Below are 13,271 nucleotides of genomic sequence, written 5' to 3'. Positions count from 1 at the left end.
TATATATATTTTTTCTTTCAAAAAATTTTTTGTATACATGAAAAGATATTTGTATACATGGTAAAAAATTTCAAAGCATAAAAACTATAAAAAGGTACAAAAAGAGTGTGAAAAGAGAATAAAATTGTATATAGTGAAAAAACAGCTTCTCTATCTTGATCCTCTTGTCCCTCAGTTCTTCCTCCCAGAGGCAGTCACTCTTAAAATGTTTTTTGCTCTATGCATGCATTTAAAAGCAGCTGTATATATTTGTAAATACACATGTATGTACATTAAAAATATTATACAAAAGGAGCATACTATATTCATTCTTATGCATCTTGCTTTCTTCATTTAATATAGCTTGAAAATTGTTCCATATAAAACTTTTAAAATTTGAAGTGCCTTACTTTATTAATATAGGTCACCTTTCCAACAGTCAAAAGAAAATAGAGCATTGAATTTATACTTTCAAAGTTAATTGTATGTGCATGAATGTAGCATTATGATTCAAATAGAGTATTTTTTTCTTCGAAAACTGGCTTTCAGGTGCCTGCTTTCAAAGTAGAATAATAACAAAATAATATAGAAAATTCAAGCATACTTGAAATCCCCCGAACTGAAATAACCAGATATCTGTTTTTATTCTGTGCTCTACACTTACCAGAAAAAAGCCATGGTAAATAAGCAAGCAGATAGGAAAGATTTAGTTTGAAAACAAGTTCCAAAATATTTTGAAGACAGTACAAATTCAGTTTAATGTTCTGACAGAACTCTGAGCAAGAAATCATGAGTTCCAGTCCCAATTTTGCCATTAATTATTTGTGTCGTTATAAGTAAATCATCTTACTTCTCTGGACCTCATGGTTATATTTTTTTTCACCTGCAGAATTAACGGGGTGGATGATGATTAAGTTGATGATGATGATGATGACAATGATAAAATATGATAATAATAATAATAAATGTTAATTACCCACCTACTTTGTACTAAGCACTTAACAAACATTAGTTAATTTACTCCTCATAGCAACCCAGTGAGGTACATACTATCTCCACTTTTACACAAGAGGAAACTGAAGCTTATAAAGGTTGCATATACAGTTTCTCAAGATCACAGAGTAAGTGGTAGAATCAGAGTTAGAATCCATGTTTTCTGAATCTGAAGGCTCAGTCACTGTTTTCCAATCTTTTTTTCTTAATTTATGCTTGATTTTCACAAGCATAAGAACTTCACCTGCCCCCACTGTGTTTCTAATATGCTTCCTGACATTGAAAATCACTACATTACATTATTTTCTAATTTATATCCATCAACATCTTCAGTATTATTATTATGTAATTAGATCCTGAAGTGCCTGTTGAATCATCAAATAAATATTAATTAATATTAATATTCATTATAGTTTTAGTGTTAAGTATAACTGTAATATTAATTTAATCAGAACATGCAATTCTCTGGTCAACTTAGGTAAGTATTTGGATGGTTACAGCCACCTGGTCAAATAAAAATAGAGTTCAATACAATCTTTCCCAATGGAATAATTGGAAAAAATAATATATCACTTATTAAAACTATAAATCCTAGGGCTTGAATTATCTTGTGAAAGAACACATTAAATTTTTTAAAGTGGATTCAGTTGGCTTTTCTTTTATTAGTTATTTTTATTCTGAGTGACTGTTTTTGGCATGTGTATGTGTTTTAGGAATGCTATCCTCAGGTTCAGTGCCATCATCACATTGTCCAATAGCCCCAGATCTTCCACTCTCTACACTGTCAACAATCCCATTCTAGCCAGCAAATCCAAACCATCACAGGAAGTGATTCAATTTCTACAAACACTGGAATTGAACTGTGTCATAGTGACTCAAACCATACACATGAGCAGGTGAGATTAATGAGCTGATTCCTTGTAAAACTGAAATAATCTCTTAAACCCTGCTCACACCACTGTATAGGTACCCACATTAAATTTTCATCAAAATATTGAGGTGTTATACCATGAAGATTCGTGTTTTATTATGGCATTTTTATATATTTATTTTTTAACATCTTTATTGGAGTATAATTGCTTTACAGTGTAGTGTTAGTTTCTGCTGTATAACAAAGTGAATCAGCTATATGCATACGTATATCCCCATACCCCCTCCCTCTTGAGTCTCCCTCCCACCCTCCTTTTCCCACCCCTCTAGGTGGTCACAAAGCACCGAGCTGATCTCCCTGTGCCATGCAGCTGCTTCCCACTAGTTATTTATTTTACATTTGGTAGTGTATATATGTCAGTGCTACTCTCTCACTTCGTCCCAGCTTACCCTTCCCCCTCCCCGTGTCCTCAAGTCCATTCTCTACGTCTGTGTCTTTATTCCTGTCCTGCCCCTAGGTTCATCAGAGCCATTTTTTTTTTGATTCCATACATATGTGTTAGCATACGGTATTTCTTTTTCTCTTTCTGACTTAATTTCACTCGGTATGACAGACTCTAGGTCCATCCACCTCACTGCAAATAACTCAATTTTGTTTCTTTTTATGGCTAATATTCCATTATATATATGTGCCCCATCTTCTTTATCCATCCATCTGTCGATGGACACTTAGGTTGCTTCCATGTCCTGGCTATTGTAAATAGTGCTGCAATGAACTTGTGGTACATGACTCTTTTTGAATTATGGTTTTCTCAGGGTACATGTATTATGGCATTTTTAAAACAAAATTTTCCATCTCTTCTCAGAAGACAAAATAATTCAGGTCTATTAATACATTAAATCTATGAGGGGAGTTAAGAACTGATCAATGAACACCTAATTTCTAGCTGATCCTCAGTTCTAAAATGGGTCCAACAGTTGTGCAACATTAAATATTTTCATGAAGTATGATATTTAAATGAATAATGAATTGGAAGTGGTATTGTCTAAGATGATTGTAATGGTCACATTTCACAAGCTGGTAATTACTTTTTATATGTTTTCTTTGAAAATATGGCATATTAACTCAAGTCAGAATAGGCGTACATTTTATTATTTGTTACATCAACAAAATAGAAACTACAACTTAGTTGCTAAGAAGAAATATCTTGGGATGCAATCATCAGTGACTAATTTATGTTCTGAATACTTTCGAATCTTGTAAACCTCTGTTATACATGTGTTAAAGGATAAAAGATTGTCTTGTATTTTGGAAAAACTAACAATTATAACTGGAACTGTGGGGAATAAGCCACTGTTCGTTTTTTTTCATATTTTTTTCTAATAAAGAATAGCTTGCTCAAGTTGACCTCTCTCATAGGCAACTACTACTGAAAGACAAAAGAAAAAGAATACGAAAAAATAAAGAGAGAGCCTACCCACATAAGAATATGATTGTTTTATATTAAATATGAATGAGATTATTTCTAAGGACTGAAACTTGAAATATACACTTTGGCCATATGGTAAAAAAAGAACCACAAAATATTTAATATCCACGTTTTTCCCATCTAAAAAAGCCTAAAATTATCATGTATGGAAATACTGGCCTTTAGAATTACTCTAAAACATGGTCCAGATGATGTTGAATTTCTTAAATTAAATGGATTAGTAATAACCATTAGAAAGACATTTTATTAGGTTAAATCATTTGAAATTGTCTTTTTTTAAAGGTAATTATCGATATGTATGTTCCTATGACCATTTTCTTAATTGTTTTGTGTTTTTGTGTTTTTTAAAATTTATTTATTTATTTATTTATTTATTTATTTATTTATGGCTGTGTTGGGTCTTTGTTTCTGTGCGAGGGCTTTCTCTAGTTGCGTCAAGTGGGGGCCACTCTTCATCGCGGTGCGTGGGCCTCTCACTATCGCGGCCTCTCTTGTTGCAGAGCACAGGCTCCAGACGCGCAGGCTCAGTAATTGTGGCTCACGGGCCTAGTTGCTCCGTGGCATGTGGGATCTTCCCAGACCAGGGCTTGAACCCATGTCCCCTGCATTGGCAGGCAGATTCTCAACCACTGTGCCACCAGGGAAGCCCTGAAATTGTCATTTTTATAGGTTAAAGTTGATCAAAGAGCAACAGCTTCATACGGTTCAATCTAATACTTAACTTCGCTACACTTCAGTTTCTTCATCATAAAATAAAGATTCATCATCCATTTCTTACAGGGTTATTGTAAGAATAAATTATGTCTTGTATGTTAAGCACTTAACCATTGTTGAGTGCTGATGGTAAGTACTTAAATGGTAATTACTAGTTTTTAGTAGTAATTATTATTTGTAAGCATTAAATCGTCATGCCAGGTACTATGAAAAATACAAACGTTGGTAAGACATTGTCACATTTCTCTTAGGTGCTTATTGTCTAATAGGGGAAAGTGGCAAACACATAAAGCATTATACAAAGCAAAGTGTTGTCTGTTATAAAAGAGGATCATGCAATGTGCTTTGGGAACAGAAGAGAGAAGAAATTAATTTCAGCTGGGAGATCTAGGAAAGCTTTGTTGAGGAGGAAGAGATTGACCTGGGTTTTGAAGAGTGAGCAGAATTTCCAAATGTGGTATTGTGGTATGTGTGGTATGGACATCCTAAGAACAGGGAATCACATGAAAAAAGTCATATATTTGGGAAAGTACACTTTGGGTTTCAGGAATAGTGGTTTGGTTTGTATGGCAAGGAAGACATGGGATGAAGAGTACTAGAGTGTAGGGTTAAAATGATACCTTAAGGCCAGATCATGAGGTCCTTCTCACTGCAGGATCTTAGCTCCCTGACCAGGGATTGAACCCAGGCCCTCGTCAGTGAAAGCACAGAGTCCTGACCACTGGACCACCAGGGAATTCCCGAACATTAAGTTTAAAATTTTGAACTTTATTTGGCAGGCAATGGAGGATGATTGAAGGTTGTTGAGTAGGAAAATATTGATAGGTATGATTTAGGAGGTTAATTCTAGAAGCTTTGCACAAGGTAGATTGAAATATTGATTAGTTTTCTTCTCACAATGATCAGATGAAGAAGGTATCATTGTTGCCTTTATTGTTCAAGAGAAGGAAACTGAGGTTCAGAGAAGTTAAGTTACTTGCGAAGGCTTGCATAGCTAGCATGTGGTAGAGCAAGGATTCATACATAGGTAACCTGACTCCAGAGCTTATTGAGAGTTCCCTTTGGAAGTTGAGTCAGTAATGTGGAGAGTCCTTGGTCAATAATGTAAACATGAATAGGACAGTGGATTAATAGTCTGCCACTGGGGAGATATTCATGCTATAACAGAAAGTGGACTAGCTTCAGGGTAGGAAGACCTGGGTTCCAGTCCCAGCTATGTCCTTTCCAAGCTATGTGTTTTTAATAAATACTAAATCTCTCAGAAATATCCTCATCCATAAATTTTGGTAGTGATGTCTACCTCACAGGGTTGATGTAAAGACTAAATGAAAATATATGTTTGACATGCTTTATAAACTATAAAGCCTACAACATGAAAAAATGCCACAGAGAAGAATTTGCAGAGAGATTATTAAAAGCTAAATATTTCAGTAGTCAAAGTGTAAAACTTAAACTAGGATAATGACAGTAGGAATGGAGTGAGGGACAATTATCAGAGATGGGAAAAATATCACAGGATTAAGAATCTTGTACAGTGACAATGGTAATGCTATGATACCCTTTCATTAGCTTAGTGCAACTAATAATATACTTGACCAGACTAGATATTGTCTGTTTAGAAAATGGGCAGAGGTGGGTAACTAATATATAACTTTCTATTTTATTATTCATCTTTCAGTTTGAGATTCCGACTTAGCTTTGTTAAAGGCTGGAGGCTTTTTGTATAGATACTTTTCTTCTGGTTTTTCAGTATTTTATATGGATAAAGTTGAAGTGCTTCTGAAAATGGAATAGTGCCCTGGGAAGCTTAGAGCTGGTAATTTCCACCTATGTGGATTACACAGGATTGGATCCATTTCTGGTCAGAGTAAGGATGGGGTAACCCGATTGTGCAGATCCCATGGACAAAGCAGGGCAGAGAATGAGTTGTCTCACCTAGGATCCTTGGTGTTTACATGTGTCTTCCACATGAGTGGAAGAGTCTCTGAAGAGTAATAGAGCAGATGTCAGTTAGGCTTTTTTAAAACTAAAGGATGACCCATTTTTAGTTTGTGTTTAGAGTTAAATTGCAATTCAGAGGTAGTATAATAAGGTAGAAAGAACACAGACCTTCAATTCAATTATCTGGGTTTATAAAACCTGATTCTGCTGAGTTGCATGATCCTAGGTAATTGACTTTAACTGGACTGAGGTAATCGACTTAACTGGACTGCACCTCAGTTTCCCCATCTATAAAAGAGGGAGAGAATCACACTTAATGTGCAGTGTATCTACAATGGATTAAATGAGGTAAAATATGTAAAGTATCCAGCTTAGTGCCAAGCACATACTAGGTACACAAATGAATGTTTGATTCTCTGCCTTTTCCTCCCCTAACCCCAGTCCCCAAATCTTTCAAAGCATCAAAATAAAAAATTGGTTTCCATTGTAATGATATTCTTTTTAAGATTTATTTATTATTTATTTCCTTACTTTATTTATTTTTGGCTGCGTCGGGTCTTAGTTGAGGCATGTGGGATCGTTCGTTGTGGCACGAGGGCTTCTCTCTAGTTGTGGTGTGTGGGTTTTCTCTTCTCTAGTTGCGGCACACAGGCTCCAGGGCGCGTGGGTTCTGTAGTTTGTGGCACGCGGGCTCTCTAGTTGAAGCGAGCGAGCTCAGTAGTTGTGGCACGCAGGCTTTAGCTGCTCCGCATGTGGGATCTTAGTTCCCTGACCAGGGATTGAACCCACGTCCCCTGCATTGTAAGGCGGATTTTTTACCTCAGCACCACCAGGGAAGTCCCTGTAATGATATTTTTAAATGAAACTAAATCACCTTTAAAGTGCTTTCCAAGAAGCAAAAGGCATTAAAATATTTTTGAAAATCAGATGTACAAAAACCTGGCTTCAAAATATTTTTAATAAAACTAATTTATGTATGTTTTCCATGGTTCTCCTTAGAAAGATCATTATTTTGGTTTCAAATTCGAAACAGCACCAATCACATTTCTTTCCCCGAGGACATTAAGAATAACATGCTGTGATCATTTTCCTGCCATTAGCAAGGAACAGATAATTCCACATATGTTAGTGACAGGGAAAAGCTCAACTGAACTCGTTTTACAAGTTGTTATACAGGTGGTGTTTATAAAAAAGACTCAAATAATTATATATATTGCATGTACAACTCTTGCATTTGGCTTGAGGCTTCCAAGAAAACTTTGAGTCATGGGAAGATATCAAGGGAAGAGTCCTGCTCACTTGGACAGTGCTATTGCCAATGGAAAATTCTCCAACTTGTGATGCCTTTCTTCTGTCATTTGAAAACTTAATTTTTGTCAACATCAAGACAGCACAGATCTTAGTGTCAGGTGCATTTTCTGACAAGTATCCAGGAAGCTTGTTACAATGTTTATTTAACATAAGTCATTCACTAATGATGGAAACTCTGGGCTGCTTAGCTTAATAAACTCAGCATTTCTGCTTGTTCCCTCACTCAGTCACATGTGACTCCAGTCCTTCTCCATCTTTATTGCCTTCTCCATCCCCATTATTGAAAATGAGTGTCTTTTGTGCAAAACTCTATTCCCTGCTATCCTTTCCCCAAATTTAATTGATATCTGTTTTGGACCCATTTTTTCTCCAACACCACCCTTATCTGTCTCCTGCTACCTCCTGCTCTTGTGCCCTTTTGAACTCTTGTTCTGTGGCAAACAAGAATTGTTATTTATTTACTCTTTTAAAAATAGTCTTTATTTTTTTTAATCAAAGTAATGCATATAGATAGCTTAAAAGGTCAAATATTATTAAATGGCATAAAACAAACAGCAAGTTCCTGTCCCAACCCTTTCCATGCACGCCTGATGCCCAGAGGAAACCATTTTCTGTTTTTGTTTTGTTTTGTTTTTTTATCACGAATAAGATCTTTTATTTGTCACCATTAAAAGTCTGATTTTTAAACAGATTCTTGGACTGGTGGCTCATATCCATTAGCTCTTTCAACTTTAACACCTGTCTCATCCCCAGCAGCTTCTCCAGAACTACTACATTCACCATGTAGCTCCATGAGTTTTCCCAATTCAAACTTGGGCTCTTCAGCATTCTTGCTTTTCTAACAAAGATATCATGGAGTGGATAAATAGATTGGCAGGGCTTTTCTATGTCTTTTCCAGTGCTGTCTGGAATCAATTGATTGACCACCTCTTTCAAGTCATTTGTCTGCACCTCTTGGGTCATGATTTCCATCATCTTCTTGCAGATCTGGCAGACCTGCTGGTGCTGGGCATAAGAGGTCTTCTGAATCTGATTGTTGCATTTTTTTAGTAAAACCCACACAGAATAGACAAAGCAAATAACCATTGGTAGTCTTGACATCAACGTGAGCTTCAATCATGGTCTGCCAGTTTTTGACCATGGAGCACATTTTGTCACGGGTAAGATCCATGCCATGGAAGTTAGTCAGGCAGTTTTTGCCCTGAACATCCTCAGTAATAAGCTTGAATTTTCTAAATGCAACTTCATCATTCTGCAGATCAACAAGGCTCACTTCAAAAACACGACCCTTGAGACCATCAGATGCGATTTTGGTTCCTTGAGTTCTTGTGACTAGTGTTTTCCCAATATTTCTTATATTGAACATAGCTGGTGCTTTCACATCATACCAATCTTTCTTAGAAAATGGGTCAACGACTTTGTTCTTGGCTCCCTTTTTACCCCCTTTCGTAAGGCACTTGTTCTTGCCGACCGCCATGGTGCTGCTCAGAGAGCCAAAAGGGCGGAAGTTAGAGGCAACAATTTTCAACTCTTAGCTTTTTTTCTTCTTGTCTTTACTTCCATATAGCTAAATAATATGGATATACTTATGCTGCTATTTTTTGATTTATCAATGTTGTATATTATATGTTGGTAATTCTGGTACATAAGGATTTAGTTCTATTAATCACCCACCTACCTGTTTACATCCCTTTCATCATCTCAGTATAGTTAAATCCCCATATTTTAGGGTAAATCATTATTCAGTGTTTATATTATTATTGCTATGAAAGTATTATTTACTGCTGAACCAATTTGTGTACTATTTTGCTGCTTTTATTAGTACAACTATTATTTGCTGGTGTTAATAATTCCCTAAATGTTTTCATTTGTTTGGTTTTCTATGTATCTATTGCTAATTCTTTTCTCAGTACAATTTTATACAGTCAAGTGTTCTGGTTTTTGTTGATCAACCATTTCCTCTCTTTAAAACCCTGCAATCCATATACACCTCTCCTCTTGGCTCATATTATCACTACTACTGACCTTCTAGTCACTCTCATCATCCTTCAACAGTTTCACTGGCAGGCTTACAATCTTCTCCCCACTTTCCCCTGACCCCTGCCCTGGAATCATCTATGAGAACTTCTCCACTCAAATGAGAGATCTTTCTCATGCTCTGTCATCATGGTTCTTCATCACCCTTAATTTCTTCATTTCTACTACATCTTCAGCTCTCATAGACTTTGGTCACTCCTTGAACCTCCACATCACTTGAAACTGTTTCATCTGGAATTCTGAATCTCTCTTTCTCTTATCATCACTTTCTTACTTCATCTCCTACTCTCTAATTCCCATTGAACCTTGCCCTCAACAAGCTCTCTAGCCCTCAGTTCCAAACCGGGCTGGTGTCCCCTGTCAGCTGATTCAACAATGCTCTTGCTAGAAACCCTTAAAATTGTTGCCTTCTCTGATTAGTCCTCACTTTGCTAATCCCTTACTTTGGATAGACTGCCATCCACTTTCTCTGCACCTAGATTTTGACTTCGTGTGCTAGAGAAAGTTCGCAAACTAGGCCAATTTAGTCTAGTACAGATTATCTCTGTCTTGCTGGATTCCTTCTGTTGCTAGACAGTCCTTTTAGTTAATTCTGATTGACTTGCCACCCCGGTCCTCAGTATATAATCTTTATTTTTCCCTCTTCATACTCTAGGTCCCATTGCTGTTCTCTTACTCTCTGCAGGTAGCCTTGCCTTCTACCAAGAATGGGCAGTGGAACTCAGATTTTTTTGTGTACCAGAATCAGTTGGCTGACCTGCTTAAATAGAGATTGCTGGGACTTGATAGTTTGCATTTCCAAGTTCACTCGTTATCCTAATGCTACTTGGTCCAGGGACCACAAGTTGCGTTCACTATGTGAACTCCTTCAACACCCTATTTCATTGAAAAATTTCTCTGTACTTTCAGTGAACTTTTGATTCTTCTGATCTTTGAGAATTAATAATCTAACCTTGTCTTCAAGGTGACTCCATTAGCAACCCTACCAATCTACTGACTTATGATCTCAATCATTTTTGTTCCCTTAACTTGCAAAATCCCTGAAGGAGGAAGGCATACTCACTGCTGCCATTTCCTCATTACCCACACATTCCTTAACACTTTGAAAACCAGATTCTAGTTTCAACATTCTCCTGAAACTGCTTTTATTGACCTCTAAGTTGCAAATTCCACTTCATTTTTTGCTTCATTTTCATCTTATTCCAGTTCGAATAAGATGGAATAGTTGATAATGTTGATCCATTGTATTCTTGATATTCTTTCTTTCCATTATACTGTACTGCTGCTTCTAATTCTTCTCAGGCTCTTCTTCTTTCTTTCATCAGATCTTCCCCAAAGACCCATCCTTGGCCTTCTTCTCCTTTCTCTACCCCTTCTCCCTTGACTATATGGTGTAAAAGCTTGACTTCTATGACCTTTACATGATCACCTTTACATGGACAACTCCCCAAACTTCCCTCCGAAGCTTTAATCCATAATTTTTAATGGAATAGTTGATGTCTCTACTTGGCTGTCCCACAGTCACCTCCAACTGACCATATACCAGCTTTTCATTCTATGCCCTCTATTTCTATTAATGATATCTTCAGTGCCCTAATCACCAGACTTAAAATTTAGTATTATTTTTTACTTTCCCTCTCATTTGCCACCTCACACTTAATCAGTTGTCATAGTCTGAAGAATCTTCCTACATAAAACCACTCTCATATAGCTGAAAGTTGGGTTTCCTTCCTATAACTCTTTTACCATTTTTGTTGTTGTTGTTGTCGTCACAGCTAAGGTTTATTACAGTAATGTAGCCAGTGGGGGGCTGACCACCGGGGAGGAGACACCCACTCCACAGGAGCCAGCAGTAGCTTTGGGGGCCCTCCCTGGCTGTGGGGAGGGTGCACCACACTCGCAGGGAATGGAGAGCAGAGGAAGGGCCCGTGGTTGCCTTTGCCCAGCAGCCCTGCTGCTCTACAGGGACTAATGTAGTACATAGAGCACATTTAAAATGGGGCCAGCATGGGAGATAAAACCATTATCCACCCTGTAATAAATAGTTACAAAAGTCACCCCTGGGTCGGACTGCCCAGGGAAGGCAACACGTTGTGCCCAGAAACGAGCCATGATGAATGAGGGTGTCCAGGGGCTCGACTTGCCTCCTGGGCGCGGTCTGGGGTCAGGGTGACTGTGCCGGACACTGGCCACTGCCAGGCCCCCTGGGTCCGCAGGCCAGTCCTTGGCCCCTCAGGCAGGCACTGGGTCAGCGGTCAGGAGCGGGCTGCCAGGCTTTCTCGAGGTCAACCTGCATGACCTGCGGGAGCCACTCGCAGTACTCGGCCACAGGTGTTCAGGGTTTTTTTCCTCCAAGCAGCCAGCAAGGCGTCTCGCAGTTGGCTTTCTCGGCAACAAGGGCTCTCAGGAGTCTCTGCCCTGGGCTGCAGTCTAACCCACGTCTTCAGCATCGTACTGAGGCTAGACAGCAAACAGCCCTTGTAGGAGGCCAGCTTGTGGAAGACCTGGGGAGACACCACAGGACGGGATGAAGGCTCCGGGGCTCACATCCCTCCCATAGAAATATGGAACACTTCACGAATTTGCGTGTCATCCTTGCGCAGGGCCCATGCTAATCTTCTGTGTATCGTTCCAATTTTAGTGTATGTGCTGCCGAAGAGAAGAGAGCACTCTTTTTTTAAAAATTTTTTTTTAAATTAATTTTTATTTATTTATTTATTTATGGCTGTGTTGGGTCTTCGTTTCTGTGCGAGGGCTTTCTCTAGTTGTGGCAAGCGGGGACCACTCTTCATCGCGGTGCACGGTCCTCTCACTATCGCGGCCTCTCTTGTTGCGGAGCACAGGCTCCAGACGCGCAGGCTCAGTAATTATGGCTCACGGGCCCAGCCGCTCTGCGGCATGTGGGATCTTCCCAGACCAGGGCTCGAACCCGTGTCCCCTGCATTAGCAGGCAGATTCTCAACCACTGCGCCACCAGGGAAGCCCAAGAGAGCACTCTTTTACCATTTCATCTGTGCTTCTCTTCATAGCTCTTATGAACTGGGCAATCTATCATATAAAGTTATTTAGATACATATCTTAGCTCTTCTAAAAGACCATAAGGTCCTTGAGAGAGGAGGAAACAGTATCTTATGTCTTTTTTTGTTCCCAGTAGCACTTAGAACTGTACCATAAGGCAGTACTTAGTAAGTTCTCAATAAATGTGTGCTGAATGAATGAAAGCATCATGCCACTGAGACCTTTTAAATCCTGCATGTGGCTTGGGGGTATAGATTTTAGCCTTTGGGTTAAGAAAAAAAGTTAGAATGTAAGATAAATTAACAATACATTGAAAGAACTACTACATATGTGCAGTGAGTTCCTCCACTGGCTTTGCTTACATAATAAAGAAGTGGTTCCATTCCTTGAATAAATTACATACTAAGGAATGGCAGAATAGAGAAATGGCAGAGAGGTGGAGAAGAGAAAAAAGTAGCAACAAAGATGTTTCCAAGAAGTTATGCATTAAAAAATACATATTCATTTAAAATTAATTTCATTGGGATATATCTCCTGTTTCATTACAAAAAGTATTTAGAGTGTCTTAAAAGAACAAATAAGATGTAATAGAACAGAAAAAGAAATGTCAAGGGCAGTGTAAATATAATGGGGCAATAACACCAGAAGGAAAATAGAGTACACAGAAATGCAGGCCACAGAGTTCCATGTCATTAGTAAAAATGGGCTAAAAACTTGGCTCTGAGATTTCTGGAAACCACAAGGGGGGAAAAAACATGATTAGTGGCAAAATTCCCATTGTTCATGAGAAAAAGCTTCATAAGTTTTCAGTAGTCACATGTGTTATAGGAAAATATATTTTATTTTCCAGTCAGAGAGAATAATTTAAGCAGTTACAAATTAGTCACCTGGATTCATTATAAAATGACAATCCAAACC

At 38.1% G+C, this 13,271-nt stretch overlaps 1 protein-coding gene, 1 non-coding gene and 1 pseudogene across 2 annotated transcripts in view; 1 reads left to right on the top strand and 2 right to left on the bottom strand.

Moving 5' to 3' along the window:
• The window catches only part of POF1B (POF1B actin binding protein), a 100,864-nt gene that overhangs the window by 35,767 nt on the left and 51,826 nt on the right, over positions 1-13,271 (top strand). The window contains 1 exon segment of the mRNA XM_036839291.1: positions 1,686-1,868. Coding sequence (XP_036695186.1) covers positions 1,686-1,868 — 183 coding nt within the window.
• On the bottom strand, positions 7,981-8,796 carry LOC118888622 (annotated as a pseudogene).
• Positions 11,894-11,998, bottom strand: LOC118889386. Its single transcript, XR_005018520.1, has one exon. It is a non-coding gene; the product is annotated as a U6 spliceosomal RNA (small nuclear RNA).

Source organism: Balaenoptera musculus, chromosome X, assembly GCF_009873245.2.
Source record: "Balaenoptera musculus isolate JJ_BM4_2016_0621 chromosome X, mBalMus1.pri.v3, whole genome shotgun sequence".
Lineage (NCBI taxonomy): Eukaryota > Metazoa > Chordata > Mammalia > Artiodactyla > Balaenopteridae > Balaenoptera > Balaenoptera musculus.
The sequence above is the reverse complement of the archived record's forward strand: the minus strand, read 5'-3'. Positions and strand labels throughout refer to the sequence as shown.